Here is a 19710-nt window from a genome sequence, read left to right on the forward strand (position 1 = left end):
GAACCCATCAACTCTCTTGTTTTTATGGGCTTAGCCCCGAGAACTTATTCATTCTCGTCACCTTCTCACTCATCATTTCTTGTTCTTACTCTTGTCTTCCTAAAACCTTGTCGCTTTATCATACTTTAACTTGCGACCTACATATATACATTTATACTGCTCGCAATTTTGCTTTTACCATATATTTCCTTGTATTATTCTGGAATATCAAGCGAGACATCTTATTATCTCTATATCTTCTTTATTCTCTTGGCTAGATTTCTCGGTAACTAGAAACCATAGGCTGGAAAATATACCATTGAAGGCGCTGCTATCGTTCCTGGATACTGAATCCCTATGCTTCTAGCCTTCTATCTGAAGTATGGACTATTCATAGCCTTCTGCATTAGATTATCTCGTACGTTGTTCACCTTTACCTTACTTATCTTAAAATCTTGCATCACATCTTGTATCTCTTTCATAACATCCCTTCCACATAGGTATGATTCACATCCACAACTTGGAGCTTTATTATAATACTACAATCCGGTGGGAGCTTCATACCGACTTCATATGAGAATGTTACTTTTCTAACTGGCTTTATCGTAGAGCTGTTATAGCTCTATGGTTGTTGTACCATCTCTCTTGTACCTTTGAGATTAAGGTTGGACCTGCAATGTTCTCGATCACGATTTCTATAATTTTTTGGTCCAATAATCAAACTCTTGATTTACTTAGTTGATGTAACTCTTTAGTTTCCTCTTCCCTTTGATCAACCTTCATGTAGGCTTAAGCTATCTTCTGATCTGCGGCTCATGGTATTAGCTATTACTTTAGTCCTGCATGGACACTATAGAATATCCAGGATATAATCTTCTAACAATTCAATTCTTTGTTTATAAACTGGACTCAATTCTTCCTTTTAACTTATATTGGAGTCTTCTATGGCTGTATGATTGTCAACATATATGTTGCATATATAATACTCCAAAATCTTGAGTGTATCCATAACGTACTAACTCTGGATCATTTGTCAAATAATTCCTTTCATTCCATCTCAACTTTTTTTAAGCGTATGCAATTACTTTTTCTAGTCTTTCTGCCCCCTTGTTGCATGCATACTTAACTTATCCTAGTTCCCATGTATGCCTAAATGTTTGTGCAACTCATATGATCTTCGAATATTACTTTTGACTTTACTTCCCATTCACTAGGCACGTTAGGTGCCACTTTTTTTTGGAGTGCATAAAATTTTTGTTGTGAGACTGCTTTTACATGACCATTTCTCCTTCGAGTTACTATGTTTAGGTTGAAGCCTTCTTCCATATTTCCTCAGCTAGTCTTCCATTGTAGTACTTAGGGAGGACCTCTAAATCTTGTAAAGTTACGAGCTTATTACATTGTATACCCGATGGAATTTTTGATGCTCTTCCTCTCTTCTAATTATCCGTAGTTACTTACCTCCATGCCCTTGTGCTTGTAGAGTTGCTTTTGAACTGATATTTTTACTGTCTTCCCAATGGCACTCTCTTTTATTCCCGTAATACGCATATGGTATCCTTAACAACCCCAACTCCTATCTGAATGTTTCTTAAGTATTACAATGACATTACTGCGAGGCTGAATTCACTATATTGTGTTTTACTATGTTTATCTTGAACGATCTGTTGACTCGTTTTTAACCTCATGTTTAGCCATAACTAGGCTTTTCCTTAATCAACTACCAACTATTCATTGGCCCATTCTCATATCAATGTTCCGTGTAATCTTTCTTGGGTTATTTTCTTTGTTTTCTTACATCTCGCACTGACTCCTTATTTATCAATAACATTTCGGGCAAGAACCCTTACTTCCTTTCCTTGACGCCATGTTTACATAATGCACTGGTATCATAGCATATCTGTAGTCTTTGAATAAGTGCAATCTCATCCCTTTTTCATTTTACCAAATTTTCCTTTACCACTCCATGATTACTAGAACCACTAAATTCTGACTTCAGCCACATCACTCCATATTCCCCCCTTTAGGGGAGTACTAAGAGCTGGAGCTACGACGATATACCTATCGATGTTTTACCTCTTCATCTTTGCTGTCATTTCACATCATTGATTACCCTTACTCGCCTTGTGGTAATGCTTTTTGTACCAAGAATAGCAAAATTCCTTACTCGTGAGGATGACACTTAGTGTAACTGGCGCACATAGTCCCTTAAGCTAAACTTTGCTCATATTGCTTGCTTTAGGGAAATGTCTTCCTAAATGACCTTTAAAGGGTATTCTTTTTTCGTCTATTCTATTATCGTCGGAATGCAATCTCTGAAATTCTCATAATGCCGACTATTATCATATAACTCAGTCCCTAGTTCATATTTAGTTTATCTTGTTCACCAGCCCATACTGATTTCTATTACTTTAGGGTCTAGCTTTTCCTTCTATTAATCACGCTAGAGTCACGAACTTATTTCTCGAAATGAGGATATGATATGGCCTATACTCTTTTGTTGTCTCAAGGACTATCACCTCTCATTTCTTCCTTCACCTACTATAGACTCTGTAATATTATCATCATTTTTTTTGATCTAGCGTTGTCATACATATATCACACCTTACTCATAATGCTTTCTTATCTCTCTTCTTATTTTCCCGCTAATATTTCTTCGTACCACTTTCTTTTGAAAACTTCAACAAGACATTCTTTTGCTTTTAACGCCTCTTGCTTAATCTATTGGCTCGTCGGGTTGCTTAGCATTCTCGCTCTACTTGGGACGGGAGCCATACTAAGGCAATATTTATTCCTTCCAGGATTTCAGTGCCTGTCTTTGAAAATTCTAGTTGTTAGACCCTATGTGTTTTTTTCTAACTTCTCTTACATAATATATGTAACGTGGTGTGGTTATATTAGGTATATATGATTGGGTATAGCACATTGGGAGAATTAGACTGAAAATGTGTGGTAATATCAAGGAATTAAACTAAATCTTTAGGTCAAAGGAATCCCTTAAACAAAGGTTCGTGTTTAAAGAAATGGCTCGGGTAGCACCCCGCGCGTTCGGAAAGTTTAAGTTAACTTGCACCTGTGGGATAAGACCAAGAGTGTCTAACATGCTAAGAATAATTTCTTATGAGATATTATAATATCACATTGGTCATATGTTAAGTTTGTAGTCAAGCAAGTTGCGAAATAAAGGTCGGCAAAAGTTATCGTAAATTTCTCTAATAAATTTCCTAAACTTTGGGTCAAATGTATCAGACTAATTTTTCCAATATATAAAGAGTTATGGGTCCCACAACCTACCTAATCGAAGGTCTATGGGTCTAGTTTGCAACCAAAGAAATATCAAATCAAATTGACATCGTAGTAAAAAGTTATGATTGTATTGGCACGGACTGTCCGGGCTGAAACCGGGTCGCAAACCGAGTCGGGTCAAACAAGTGGTATAAGTCTGCAAATTCGACTTTTAAGGCCTCAAAACATTTAATTTTAGTTCCAAAATAGTGATCAAGCTGAAGAGAAGGTTCCATGGTGTTCTTGAGTGAATAATGTGTAACGATTTCTATTGTTAAAGTTTTCCCCCGTGTATAGAAACGCAATCTCTACGCTTTTCAATCGTTTCCCCCTTCTATTAGCTGTGTTTGGAGCTACTCTTGGAAGATAGAATTTGTTGTTCTTGCTGGTTCAGTTCTTCAGGCTTTATACTTGGTTTGCCAAGGTAATCATCTTTGGACTCTTTTATGATCGTTTTTACAAAGTTTTACGGACGTTTCGTCAAGTTAGGGTCATATGGCAAATCTGCCGATTTAAACTCAATTATGAACTGTTTATAGGTGCGTATAAGCTGCATATATATATATATATATATATTGTGTTTGGGAAGTTTAGGACGTAAGGAACAACTTTCGTGAAGGAACTACAGGCATTCGGACGTTCGTTGGAAAGGTATGTTAAGGGTAAGTTCCGTCCTTCCTTTTAGCACGAATTCTGGGAAATTCCTAAGACGTCAAATATGATATTTTACTATTCTGTTGCTAGAAAGACCTTCTGTGAAAGGCATTGGGATCGTAGCTAAAGTATTTTTATGATGCTATTAGGTTGATATTCCACTCATTTGGTTAAATAGGGTATTCGACATTTATACATGTCATTTTGTCGGCTTTATTAACTATATGTCTATATATATGAATTCTTATTCGTCTTTGGGTTGTGTGACTAAAACAAGTAAAGGCATTTAGTATTTGGATCAGTTCGTCTTCCTTGTTAAAGTGTATTTTAAAATCTCTAAAGTGACACGTCGATTTCCAAAAATCTCAAATATAATTTTTATATTTAAACTACTAAAATGCTTGATTTTTGAAATACTTTCTTTTATTAAATATCATGAAATCAGGTATAAGGATTAAGTGAAGCACCTTAAGCTTTTTATGAATATGTTTAGAGTTAAGTTATCTTTCTAAAAGTTGAGTTAGGTTTTCAAGCTTATTTAAAAAAGACATATAAGGTTACAGGAGACAATTGTATGCGATACAAAGGTAATTATGAGATCATGAGGATAAGAGTACCTATGAGCCAAGATTGGCTAAGTTCTTGTTATGGCCTATTATGTGCATTCAAAGTTCATATCATACATGGCATATTATGCATGGACTTCGAGCTATAATCGGAGGTAAGGGGCCTATTTGCCCGAAAAATTATATATAATGTACAGATGGCCACAGGTTGGCAATATGATACCTGTTAGCTATCGGGAGAGACCGCCATTGCTAGCATTTGATTGGGTATGACATGCATTTGCATCAATATATATGTATTCCCGACATACGATTACACGAGCATACCATGCATATTTGATTACTATGAGGTCGGATGTCGGCCATGGAGGCTATCAGCTATGTATGATTCTACGTTCTGCCTTACATACCAGTACATTTTTATTCGTACTGATGTCCCATTGCCTTGGGAGACTGCATTTTTGTTTCGTGCGTGCAGGTCCAGGTAGGGACTCTGATCGACCCCTCCGCTAGGATTTCGGGGTTCAACTGTGAGTTGGTAAACTTCACCTCTTCCTGGAGCTTTCTTAGGATGGTTACTTTTGTTGTACAGTTTGGGTATTGTCGGGGCATTGTCCCGACAGTGCTTATGACACTCTTAGAGGCTATTATGGACATAATATTCTGGGTTTCTTTTTGCAGCTTTCAGTTTCTAGACCATAGGCTTGGCATGTATATATATGTGTGTAGGCATGTATGTCTCCAATCGCGGCCTCTTTGGCCAGCTAGTACTTTAATTTTTTGGCTCGTCCACCTTTGTTTATATGGCTTATTGTTATTTAAGACATGACCTTAATGGCCTAGGCTTAGTATTTCAGATGTTGTATTGCCCGATCTGTTGGGCCCCCAGTTTAGTTAGCTAATATGTTTAGTGGCTAACTAGATCGAATACAGTATCAAGTGCTAGTCGTGCCTCCCCTAGTTTGGGGAGTGACAAACTTGGTATCAGAGTATGTCGTATCCCAGGGAGTCCACAAGCCATGTCTAGTAGAGTCTTGCTTATGGGTGTGATGTGCACCACACTTATAATCAGGAGGGTATGAGGCATTTAGGAATGGTTACGTTTCTTTCAATTAATAGATCGTACTATAGAGAGAAGTTATAAGAACATATGAAATATAAATCGTGATTTGTGTTTCTTATCTAACAGGCTAGCTACGCTCAGGAGATGGCACATCGAAAGATAGGTATGGATCCGGGAGAAGGTACCAGTCGTTCCCCACCGGGTCAGAGGGATAGATTTTCCTTAGAGGCACACAGTGAGTCTCCAATACCCCTTGTTTCAGCTTCCCCAGCACTTGTTGGAGCCTAGGGAGATACAGTACCCCCAGCCTCACCAATTCCATTAGTACTTGAGGAAGCTAGAGACACAGGACCTCCAGCACCTGTTGTTCCCCAATCAGAGACTGGGGAGCAGGGGATGAGGGAGGCAGTTCAGTTGTTGACTAGGATAGTTTCTATTCAGGAGCAATAGCTAGAGTCGAGAGCAGATGCCCGGAGAGATTGGACAGGAAGCTCGGCGGTACAAGAGCTTCTTCACTTGGACCCTCCATTATTTATAGGATCCAGTTCCACTGAGGATCCCTAGGACTTTATAGACCATATGTATAGAGTGTTTAGGTTGATGCATGCCTCCATCACCGAGGCTGTGGAGTTGGCTTCTTTTTGACTACGTGATATAGCCGTCCTATGGTATGAGGCATAGGAGAGATCTAGAGGACATGATGCTCTGCCAGCAGAGTGAGAGGACTTCTCTGAGGCTTTTTAGCCCATTATTTTCCACGGGAGCTTCGGAAGGCCAATCTTGACCAGTTTCTTAGCCTGAAGCAGGGGGATATAAGTGTGAGGGATTAGAGCCATAAGTTTAATTCTTTGGCGAGGTATGCACCAAATATCGTACGAACCATGAGGGCTAGAGTTCATCATTATGTGGATGGTTTAGGGGATCGTCTGATTAGAGATTGTAGGGCAGCATCCCTATCGGATGATGTAGATATTTCCCGCATATAAGCTTTCGCTCAGACTATATAGGACCTTTCTTGTCGGATTCGTGATACTCATAGGGATAGGGAGCAGAGTAAGAAGGCTCATACTATGGGGTCTTATAGGGGGCCACGTGGTGACTTTAGGCCCCCACTCCATCGATATCCACCTCGGTCAGCAGGTAGTTTCCCATCACAGATGCAGGGCCAGCAGTTTGATCATTATATTCAGTCAGGACCGGGGCAGAGCTCAGGCCAGCCTAAGGGCTGTCAACAGGAGCATTCCGCACAAATGAGACAGCCTACTCCTCTATGTACTCAGTGCGGTAAGCTGAATACCTGACAGTGTTGACATGGTTTGAGTGCATGTTATCATTGTGGGTAGACAAGACATTTTATTAGCCGGTGCCCGGGGTTAGGCAGAGGTGCACTAGCTCAGCCTTCAGGATCCACATAAGCCTCTTCGCCCTCAGTCTGTGCTCCCTGACCAGGTCCACAGTCTACTCATCGCCATGGTAGGGGGAGAGGTGGAGGAGACACATCAGTTTCTAGTGGTGGCTAGAACCGCTTTTATGCACTCACATGCCGACAGGATTTAGAGGCATCCCTAGATGTTGTCAGGTATATTGACAATACATTCTCATGCCATTTATCCCATTGGTAGATCCCGACTCTACATTTTCATATATTACTCCATTTATTGCTGGTAAGCGTGACATGAGATCTAAGTTGTTGCCACAGTCAGTTGAGGTGTCTACGCCAATTGGCTACTCTATTGTAGAAAATCATGTCTATCGAGGTTGTACAGTTTTAATTTATTAATGACTGTCCAACCTTTGTTGATTTAGTTGAATTGGTTATGCTAGACTTTGATGTCATTATGGGTATGGATTGGTTGGCAGTTTGTTATGCTAATATTGATTGTCGTGCAAAGTTGGTCCGATTTCATTTTCCTGGTGAGCCTGTCCTTGAATGGAAAGGTAATGCAGCCACGCCCAAGGGTAAGTTTATTTCATACCTTAGGGCTCGGAAGTTTATTGCTAAAGGCTGTATATATCATCTAGTTCATGTCAGGGATATAGATAAGGAGCCAACGACTTTTCAGTCGGTTCCTATTGTGAATGAATTTCCAACGGTATTCCCTGACGAGCTTCCAGGAATTCCCCTCGAAAGGGAAATTGATTTCGCTATAGATTTGCTTCCTGATACGCAACCTATATCTATTCCTCCCTACAGAATGGCTCTTGCAGAGCTAAGGGAATTGAAGGAACAACTCAAGGACTTGCTCAATAAAGGCTTTATTAGGCCAAGTACATCCCCATAGGGTGCTCCGGTGCTCTTTGTTCGCAAGAAAGATGGCTCCTTGCGGACGTGTATTGACTACAGGCAACTAAATAAAGTCACTATCAAGAATAATTATCCTCTTACACGAATTGATGACTTGTTCGACCAGTTACAAGGTGCCAAATGCTTTTCGAAGATCAACTTGTGATCCGGTTTTCATCAGCTACGAGTCAAGGATATTGATATCCCAAAAATAGCATTTAGGATGAGGTATGGCCATTTTGAATTTTTTGTCATATCTTTCGGGCTTATAAATGTCCTAATAGCCTTTATGGATCTTATGTACCAGGTATTCAAACCATTCTTGGATGAATTTGTGATTGTGTTTATTAACGACATCCTGATATATTCACGATCGGAAGCCGAGAATGCGGACAACTTGCGAGCTGTATTACAGACTCTCCAGGGCTACAAGTTATATGCTAAATTTTCTAAATGTGAATTTTGTCTAACTTCTGTTGCTTTTCTTTGTCATGTTATTACCGGCGATGGTATTAAGGTTGATGGCCAAAAGATTAAAGCTGTGATGACTTGGCCGAGGCCCTTGAATCCGACAGAAGTTTGTAGCTTTTTAGGCTTGGCAGGGTATTACCGAAGGTTTGTATAGGGATTTTCCTCTATCTATGCACTATTGACAAAACCGACACGTAAGGGAGCTACGTTTCAGTGGACTGAGGCACGTTAACAAAGTTTTCAGGAGCTAAAGAAAAGGCTTACGACGACACCTGTCTTGATTCTTCCGGATAGCACCGAGGGTTATGTTGTATATTGTGATGCCTCGAGAATTGGCCTAGGTTGTGTTCTTATGTAGCATTGTAAGGTTATTGTGTATGCCAATAGACAGTTGTGGAAACATGAATAGAACTACCCTACGCACGATCTTGAGTTAGCCGCAGTTGTCTTTGCCCTAAAGATTTGGCGGCATTATCTATATGGGGTTCATATTGATGTTTTCACCGACCACCAGAGCCTTCAGTATTTATTTAAACAGAGGGAGTTGAACCTACGACAAATAAGATGGCTAGAATTACAAAAGGACTATGATGTTGATATTTTATATCATCCCGACAAAGCTAATATTGTTGCTGATGCCCTTAGCCGGAAGCCCATGGGCAGTCTAAGCCATGTTGAAGTTGATAAGGTCAAGATGACCAAATATCTATGCTAGCTAGCTAGTTTGCAGGTGTGTTTGGTAGATGCAGAGGGTGGACACATTTTTGTTCAGAATACGGCAAAATCTTCTTTTGTTACTGAAGTGAGAGAACGACAACACGAGGATCCTGAGCTTATAAAACTGAGGGAAAGTATTCCACAACAATGACAACCTTTATTTGAGCTAACTGGAGATGGAGTCCTTAGATACCAGAGCTGCTTATGTGTACCGACACTCGGAGAGTTGTGCGCCAAGATTCTTTCGGAGGCCCGTTATTCTAGATATACAGTTCACCCCGAAGTGACAAAGATGTATCGGGACCTTCGACAGATCTATTGGTGGAATGGAATGAAAAAAGATATCGCGAAGATGGTAGCCCAATGTCGCAACTACCAGCAAGTTAAAGCCGAACATTTGAGGCCTGGAGGCCTAACTTAGTATATTGAACTTCCATTATGGAAATGGGACATGAAAAATATGGACTTCATCACTGGGTTGCCTCGCACTCCGCGGAGGTATGATGCTACTTGGGTAATTATTGATAGGCTTACAAAATCTGTTCATTTCTTGCCAGTCAGGATGACATATTCAACCGAGGATTATGCCACACTTTACATTAGAGAGATTGTTCGCCTTCACGGAGTGCCATTATCTATTATCTCTAATCGAGGGGCTCAATTTACAGCACATTTTTGGAAATATTTTCAGAAGTGTCTAGGCACAAAGGTATATCTTAGCACCGCTTTTCATCCGCAAATTGATGGACAAGCATAGCGTAATATTCAGATAGTTAAGGATATGTTACGTGCCTGCGTGCTAGATTTTAAAGGAAGTTGGGATGATCATCTACCTCTTATTGAGTTTGCTCATAATAACAGCTTCCAAGCTAGTATTCAGATGGCTCCTTACAAAGCACTATATGGGCGAAAGTGTAGGTCGCCGATCGGTTGGTTCGAGGTCGGGGAAGAAGAGTTGCTAGGTCTTAATTTAGTCTATCAAGAAATAGAAAAGTTAAACCTTATTAGAGACCGGCTGCGTACAGTACAAAGTCAGCAGAAGTCTTATGCAGATGTTCGACGATGAAACTTAGAGTTTGATGTAGAAGATTGGGTTTTCCTGAAAGTATTGCCTATGAAGGGCATCATGCGATTTGTAAAGAAGGGCAAGCTCAGCCCCAGGTATGTTGGACCATATAAGATTATTCGGAGGATTGGTAGGGTGGAGTACGAGCTTGATTTGCCTTCAGAATTGGAAGCAGTCCATCCTGTGTTTCATGTATCTATGTTGCGGAAGTGCATTGGAGATCCTTCACGTATTAAGTCCATTGAGGAAATTCACATTACTGAAGACTTATCTTATGCAGAGGTACCAGGAGCTATTTTATATCGACAAGTAAGAAAGTTTCGAACTAAAGAAGTGGCTTCCGTGAAAGTGTTATGTTGAAATAACAACATCGAGGCAATGGCCTGGGAAGCTGAGGAGGAAATAAGGAAGAAGTACCCCCACCTATTTACGACTTAAGGTCAGTCGCATTTAAATAATTGGCAATTATTTCTTTACAGCAACTTAATTGGATTTTAAATGACTTGAAAGTGCAATTAAATTTCTTATTGCAAGATAGCTATACGAAGCCTAGTGGTTGGAATCTTCAGAATTTGATTTATGCTTTGCAAATGTAACAAATATAGCCTCGCATGTGTTTTTTTTCTTGGGGGGGGGGGGAAGACTGTGAGACCCCAGTGTTTTTTTCTCTCTTCTCTTACATAATATACGTAACGTGGCGTGGTTATATTGGGTATATATGATTGGGTATAGCATATTGGGAGAATAATACTGAAAATGTGTGGTAATATCAAGGAACTAACTAAAGCTTTAGGTCAAAGGAATCCCTTAAACAAAGGTTCGTGGTTAAAGAAATGGCTCGGGTAGCACCCCGCGCGTTCGGAAGGTTTAAGTTAACTTGCACCTGTGGATAAGACTAAGTGTGTCTAATATGCAATGAATAATGTGTTATGAGGTATTATAATATCACATTGGTCACATGTTAAGTTTTAGAGTCAAGCAAGTTGCGAAATAAAGGTCAGCAAAAGTTATCGTAAATTTCTCTAATAATTTTCTAAATTTTGGGTCAAATGTATCAGACCATTTCTCCCAATATATAAAGGGTTATGGGACCCAAAACCTAGCTAATCGAAGATATACAAGTCTAGTTTGCAACCAAAAAAACCTCACATCAAACTGACATTGGAGTAAAACATTATGACTGTTTTACCTCGGACTGTTCGGGCTGAAACCGGGCCGCGAACCGGGTCGGGTCAAATAAGTGGTATAAGTCGGCAAATTCGACTTTTAAGACCTCAAAACATTTCATTTTAGTCCCAAAACACTGAGCAAGATGGAGAGAAGGTTCCATGGTGTTCTTGAGTGATTAAGGTATGTTTTTAATGATTTCTATTGTTAAAGTTTGCCTTCGTGCCTAGAAACGCAATCTCTACGCTTTGCAATCGTTCCCCCCTTCTATTAGCTGTGTTTGGAGCTATTCATGGAAGATAGGAATTTGTTGTTATTGTTGTTTCTTCAGGCTTTATACTTGGTTTTCCAAGGTAATCATCTTGGGACTCTTTTATGATCGTTTTTACAAAGTTCTACGGGCGTTTCGTCAAGTTAGGGTCATATGGAAAATCTGCCGATTTAAACTCAATTTTGAACTGTTTATAGGTGCGTATAAGCTGCATATATATATATATATATATATATATATATATATATATATATATATAGGTAAGCTTAGGACGTAAGGAACAACTTTCGTGAAGGAACTACAGGCATTCAGACGTTCGTTGGAAAGGTATGTTAAGACTAAGCTTCGTCCTTCCTTTTAGCACGAATTATGGGAAATTCCTAAGACGTCAAATGTGATATTTTACTATTATATTGCTAGAAAGACCTTCTGTGAAAGGCATTGGGATTGTATCTGAAGTATTTTTATGATGCTATTAGGTTGATATTCCACTCATTCGGTTAAATAGGGTATTTGACATCTATATATGTCATTTTGTCGACTTTCTTAACTATATGTCTATATATATATGAATTCTTATTCATCTTTGGGTTGTGTGACTAAAAAATAAAGGCATTTAGTATTTGCGATCAGTCCTTCTTCCTTGTTAAAGTGTATTTTTAAATATCTAAAGTTACACGTCGATTTCCAAAAATCTCAAATATAATTTTCATATTTAAACTAGTAAAACACTTGATTTTTGAAATACTTTCTTTTACTAAATATCAAGAAATGAGGCATAAGGACTAACTGAAGCACCTTAAGCTTTTTATGAAAATCTTCAGAATTAAGTTATCTTTCTAAAAGTCGAGTTAAGTTTTCAATCTTATTAAAAAAAATATATAAGGTTCCATGAGACAATTGTATGCGATACGAAGGTGATTATGAGATTATGAGAATAAGAGTACCGATGAGCCAAGATTGGCTAAGTTCTTGTTATGGCCTATTATGTGCATTCAAATTTCATATCATACAAGGCATATTATACATGGACTTAGAGATATAATCGGAGGTAAGGGGCCTATTTACCCTAAAAACTATATATATTGTACAGATAGCCACAGGTTGGCAATACGATATAGGCTAGCTACCGGGAGAGACCGCCATTTCTAGCATTTGGTTGGGTATGTCATGAATTTGCATCAATATATATGTATTCACGACATTTGATTACACGAGCATACCGTGCATATTTGATTACTATGAGGTCGGATGTCGGCCATGGACGCTATTAGAGTTTCAGTGTCAGGTGGTATCTCTATTACTTTTTTTACATCAGCTATGTATGATTCTAATTTCTGCCTTACATACCAGTACATTTTTATTTGTTCTGATGTCCCGTTGAATGGGGACACTGCAGTTTTGTTTCGTGCGTGCAAGTCCAGGTTGGTTCTCTGATCGACCCCTCCGCTAGGATTTTGGGGTTCAACTATGAGTTGGTAAGCTCCACCTCTTCATGGAGCTTTCATAGGATGGTTACTTTTATTGTACAATATGGGTATAGTCGGGGCCTTGTCTCGATAGTGCTTATGACACTCTTAGAGGCTATTGTGGACACAGTATTCTGGGTTTCTTTTTGTAGCTTTCAGTCTCTAGCCCATAGGCTTGGCATGTATATATATGTGTGTAGGCATGTATATCTCCAATTGCGGCCTCGTCGGCCAGCTAGTACTTTAATTTTCTGGCTCGTCTACCTTTGTTTATATGGTTTATTGTTATTCAAGTCATAACCTTAATGGTCTAGGCTTAGTATTTCAGATGTTGTGCTGCCCGATCTGTTGGGTCCCCAGTTTAGTTAGCTAGTTTGTTTAGTGGCTAACTCGATCGAATACAGTATCAAGTGTCAGTCGTGCCTCCCCTAGTTTGGGGCGTGACACTAGTATTCATATATAGCTGTACTATTTTAGAGTGCACCATCTTGGTGTCTTACGAGGAGATCTGTTAGTACATTTGAAATATCCTTCAGAAATGTAAACTAGCACAAATAATCCATTCACCATTTTGGGTTACTCTAACCCCAGCCGGATCCTGATATCCCATCTTTCTCTTAACTATATCTATTGGCTCCCATGCAGCATAACTTAGACGGGTGTGGCCAATTGTACATACCTCTGTTACAATTGAAGGTAACTCAAAATGCTTATATTTCTCTGCTTGAATCGTAAATACTAACAATATTCATTAACTGGGCGCCTCGTACCCTTTTTCATCTTACTTCTTTTACTTGTTGAAACTTGTATCTATCTTCTGAATCTCTAATTGCCTTCCACCATAAGGGTAGATAGATATTCTTGCCTTAAGGTTCCTTATCAAGAGGCTTACACATCTTAGTATACACATGATCTGCTAAATACCTCATATTTATCCATCATAAGCATAATTCAAAAAATTGAGTTCATCTGACTCAACTCTTCTACAACTATATCTCTTACCAACCGTTTTCCTTGATATAGGTATGGTCGTTTTATGAATAAGATAGAGTTTAGGAAAATGAGTTCTTACAACTTAGCTCTACCATACGATCTAGAGTAAGAAGAAAGAGTGACAGTCCTAAATTCCCTATAGACTCCTGCTTATAAGTGTGGTGCACGACACACCCATAAACAAGACTCTACTAGACACGGCTTGTAGACTCCCTAGGACAGAACTACTCTGATATCACTTTTGTCACGACCCAAATTGAAGGGCCGCGACGGGCACCTGGTACATTACTCAACCGAGTATCTACGTAACGTATCTTTTGTATCATGCTATCATAGGTAAGTGAGCTAGAGAGGCTATCATGAGATAAGTAGAACAAAACATAGAAAAATACTTGACATTGCACGATCAAATATGTAATCCAAACTTATACATATGACGTACGTGCATATAAGGCCGACATGATCCTTTATATACTCAAAACATAGGCCGACAAGGTCATACTAGAATCCATATACATGACATCTGTCTACAAGCCTCTAAGAATACATAATATCGTAAAGGTCGAGACAGAGCTCCGCCATACCAATCAATGCATGTACTAATCATATTGACTAAATAAACAACTCTAGAGCACCAACATCTTCCGCCAAGCTGATAGCCTACTTGGAGGACTCTCGACATGTCTAGCGAGACCTATGCGCATGAAACGCAGCGTCCCAATAATGTACCAAGTATGTAAGGAATGAAAATTAGTAATAAATAGACATGAGAGAAACGTGGAGTAAAAGACTTGACATGTAAGTGTGATCAACTTTATGAATCTTTATATATTTAAAATGTCATGCATATGCGTATAAAATTCATACCATGCATGGGTATATGCGTTCATAACATCATCAAGCCTATGAGGGCATCCCATCATATCATCTCGGTCACTGTGGGCACATCATTAATGTATACCAGCTGATCAGGCGGTGGTACGTATATAATGTCGTAACCGTTTCCTATATCCTATATACATATAATATACATATATACGCGTATATATTGCCAGCTGGTCATGGGTCAATGTATATAAATGCAATGCATGAGAAGTACATTAATAAAATCTTTTGGAATGTCATAAGACCATTATTCCTTTGAGTAATATCATGAAATAAACTTTTTTAAACTTACGTATTCTTCAGAGGCCCATGAACAGATGATATAATGATATGGAATATGGGGAATCAAGAACATAAGCATCTCTAGTATTTCTACGAATAGAGTCATTTATGGAAATTGTTCATTTGCTCATTTTGTTTATGCCGTATAGATCATGCCAAAAGAAAGATGGGACAGCCTTAACATACCTGAGTCGAGTCTCTTGACAATCCTTCCAACATATGTCAATTCTGACAACACGTAACGGCGGATCGAAGTAGGAGAAAATCTATATGATATTGTGAGAAAAATTGTACGGTGCTCTCTTAGAATTGCATATCCCATTGCTATTACACAGTGTAACTTTGTATGAAAATTGGCCCAAACTCCGTCACTTTGCTAAAAGTTAATTAACACTTCTTGTGAATTAGAAGTCTTGGAGATCCTTGGAATCTCATGTTAATTTAAAAATGGAGATATGATTCTTATGTCTTTAAGACATATAATGTTTCTCTTTTTCCAAAGTGATATATGACTCACTTTATAAGATTTGTCGAATTCCCATAATCTAGTCTTGCCACATATTTGAATTACTTAAGAGTCATACAAGGGACTGAGGGGGGCTGCTATGTAAGTGGTCAACTTATCCAACAGTCATCCACTTAATTCCTTAATCACTTCATTAATCCCCCACTAGTCCAATAATTAATCAATTACTCACATAATTAAGAATTATCTCAAATTACATAAAATGATACTCACTTTTAATACACTTTATACACCTTACTATTATGGCCATGGGGTACCTTTTATGATACTAGTCCACAAATACTGGGTATTTTAGCTCGGGTCGTATTTTATCCCAAAATGCTATACTTCAACGAGATTCTTTTTATTCGATTGGCTTACGTTCTCACCTTCACGAATTTACTCATTACTTATTTGAAATAACATAAAATGCTTGTAATATTAAAATAATCTCATTCCCGAACTTACGTCGATTAACTTACGATGAAACTTTAACGTGCGAAAAATGCGAGATGTAATATCTCATTTCCGAGCTTTCACCAATTTGCTTATGACATACTTTTACGTACAAAAATATGGGGTGTAACACATAACATCACTCTCTCTTGGTCATTATAATCATTTTTCTCCTTCTCTATTTATTCCATGCCCTTTCATTCTTGTTTTTGTTTCTTTGAATCCCTTCAATTCTTCACTTTATTCACTTTCTTTTTGGCATTTTTCATTTTGATCTTTCTTTCTTTTCTTTTCTTTGCCTTCCCCTTTCCTCATTTCTTTCCCTTATTTATACCTTTATATCTCTTTCAAACTCATCATCTCTCCCCTAAACTTATGTTTTTGCCAATTGTTTCTCAAGAATGCTGAGGCTTCCCTAGACGGGTCATATTCACTGGTGTCTGTAGATTCTGGGATTCTGTTGGTCGTTGCCTTCTTGTTTATTGCTCTCTGAATGGCTAGTGGTAAGTTACTCTTGCCTCGGCCTTGGCCTCGGGAGGGTTCACTCCTCCCTTTAGAAGTGCACCTCGATCACGTAATCTAACTATTATCTGCAATTCATAGCAATAGGAATCAGTTAGATTTGAAGTTCACAATACACACAGATGTATGCATGACAATTGTAGGAATACATACTCAGAGGAGACAGTGTGGACCCCACAAAAGTGAGTGCGGCCATAGGCTGCCAAGTGCGGACCTCACAATTTTACAGTGCGGCCGCACAATCAAAAGTGCGGACCGCACAATTTTGAGTGCGGCTGCACAACCCCAGGTTTAGACTACTAGGTTCTCTGATCTTTAACACTGCGGTCGAACACACTTTTGTGTGGTATGTGTACCATACAATTTTCTGTGGACCGCAAAATTTTTAGTGTGGTCCGCACTTTTCATTCATTCTTTTGCCCTAACTTTAAGACCTGCAGACCGCACAAAAGTGTGTGCGGCCGCACATTTTCAATTTTACGCGGCAGTACTTTTGGGTCATGCAATTTTTCACAAATTAAACATGGTGTGCATAAAGTGACAAGATTAGTGGTCTATCCAGTCCCTGATGAACAGATACGAAGCTACCCACATGATTTTAAAGCACATATTAAGCACATTGGATATTTTTAAGCCTAAAAATAACTGAACTAATTAAAGAAAACAAAAACAAAAATTAAGAAGAATGAACAAAAATCTAACATGGATTCAATATACAAGTAGTGAAAGATGCAGGTGAGAATCTAACTTGATGAATTTAGTGCGATTTGTGAACTATTTTTGGGATGCATAGTGTTTTCTAGGGCTTGGGAGTTCAAAGAGCATAAAGTGTGAATAGTGATGAAGAGCCCTATTTATACTTTGACTAAGTCAGGTCCAGAATTTACCTGAGTGCGGCTGCACAATTTTGAATGTGAACCATAGTCTTTACCTGTACCATTTGAGCTCTGCGGTCCGCACGAAAATGAGTCTGACTGCATATCCTTGTACGACCCGCATACTTTTGTGTGTTGCCCCATTTTGGCCACTTTTCTGCAAATTCCAACTTCAGATAGTTGGTGATTTTAGATCTCCAGTTGTGCGGTTGCACAAAGAATTGTGTGGCTGTAGACCCTTCTCTGCGGTTGCAACACTTTTGTGCAGTCCGCATAATTTTAACACTTGGCCAAATTTTTCCAGGTATAGCCCTTGCAATGCACACCCATTCCTGCATACACTTCAAAACTAGTTATCAAAAAAGAAAGACTATCTAATGAAGGAGAAAAAGAAAAAGCCACATGGGTTGCCTCCCAAGGAGCTCCTGATTTAACATTGCGACATGACGCAGATTACCAATCATTTGATATGAAGAACCGCCACAATTTGGCCATCATCAACCTTTCCAAGATAATATTTTACCCGGTGCCTATTAACTCTAAACACCTCATCGTTATTATTTTTCAAATCTAGAGCCCCAAAGGAGGTTACATTCACCACTTCAAATGGGCCACTCCATTTTGACTTCAACCTGTTTGGAAACATCTATAACTGGGATTGAACAATAGAACAAGATCACCCTCTTTAAACTCCTTGTTGTGGATGTACTTGTCATTGATGTACTTCATCTTCTCCTTGTAAAGGGACGAGCTTGTGTAGGTATGATACCGAAATTCATCTAGCTCATTCAATTGTGCCACTCTTAGGTTTGCAGCGACATCCCACTCAAGGTTCAACTTCTTCAACCACATGGTCTTGTGCACAAGTTCCGCCGGAAGATGACACGCCTTCCCAAACACTAACCAGTATGGACACATCCCGATCAGTGTTTTGTAGGCCGTTCTATAAGCCCAAAGAGGATCATCAATTTTTCTTGACCAATATGTCCAATTGGCATTCATTGTCTTTGACAAAATACTCTTGATCTCCTAGTTAGAGACTTCAACTTGTCCTCTTGCTTGAGGATGGTAGGGGGATTTATACTTGTGAGTGACACCATACTTTGTTAATAAGGTATCAAAAGCCTTATTTCAAAGATGCGAACTTCTGTCACTAATAATGGCCCTTGGGGTACAAAACCTTGTGAGGAAGTTCTTTTTCAAGAATACCACCTCACTCCTTTCTTCATTGTTGGGAAAAGCAACAACCTCGACCTATTTAGATACATAATCCACCGCGACTAGAATGTAGGTGTCCCCACAAGATCTAACAAACAAACCCATGAAATCAATACCCCACATATCAAAAATATCTATCCCCAAAATGGCGGTGAGAGGCATTTCATTCTTCTTTGAGATTCCACCGGCTCTTTGGCATTCATCACAACGCTTGACAAGCTCACTAGCATCCTTGTAGAGAGTAGGTCAATAGAATCCACAACTCAACACTTTAGCCGTTGTTTTTTCTCTGCCATGGTGACCACCATACAGTGAAGAGGGGCAAGCCTCAAGAATTCCCATTTGTTCCTCCTCCAGCACACATGTTCGAGTCACACCATCGGTACAAATCCAGAAGAGGTACGGCTCATCCCAATAATAGTCAAGGCAATCCCATTTGAGCTTATTCCTTTGGTTGAACAAAGCTCAGTCGATACAATGCCGCCCACAAGATAATTTGCTAAATTGGCGAACCATGGCATCTCGGCCATTGAAATTGCTAGGAGTTGCTCGTCGGGGAATGAATCATTGATCTCAAGGCTATCATGTTAACCCCCTCCTTCACCAAATGAGACAAGTTGTCCGTCACTTGGTTTTCACTACCCTTGCAGTCTTGAATCTCTAGATCAAACTCTTGCAATAGAAACACCCTCCGCATCAACCTTGCCTTATAATATTTCTTGCTCATCAAGTACTGATGCGTTCCATGGTGGGTGTGAAAAATCGCCTTTGTACCCATCAAATACGGGTGAAACGTCTCCATAGCAAAAACAATAGCATGTAGCTCTTTTTCTGTCATTGTGTAGTGAACTTGGGCATCATTCATGGTCTTGCTAGCATAGTAGACTGGATGGAAGATTTTGTTGACACGTTGCTCCAAAAATGATCCAACCGCCACATCATTAGCGTCACACATGATCTCAAAAGGTAAGCTCTAATCCGG

The 19710-nt window shown here is 39.2% G+C and overlaps 1 protein-coding gene across 1 annotated transcript; it reads right to left on the reverse strand.

The window, feature by feature from the left end:
- Positions 1 to 18137: 18137 nt before the first annotated feature.
- On the reverse strand, positions 18138 to 18512 carry LOC138885807 (uncharacterized). Its single transcript, XM_070166789.1, has one exon. The coding sequence runs from the start codon at positions 18510 to 18512 to the stop codon at positions 18138 to 18140; it is 375 nt and encodes a 124-aa protein (XP_070022890.1).
- Between the last annotated feature and the right edge of the window lie 1198 nt (positions 18513 to 19710).

Source organism: Nicotiana sylvestris, chromosome 2, assembly GCF_000393655.2.
Source record: "Nicotiana sylvestris chromosome 2, ASM39365v2, whole genome shotgun sequence".
Lineage (NCBI taxonomy): Eukaryota > Viridiplantae > Streptophyta > Magnoliopsida > Solanales > Solanaceae > Nicotiana > Nicotiana sylvestris.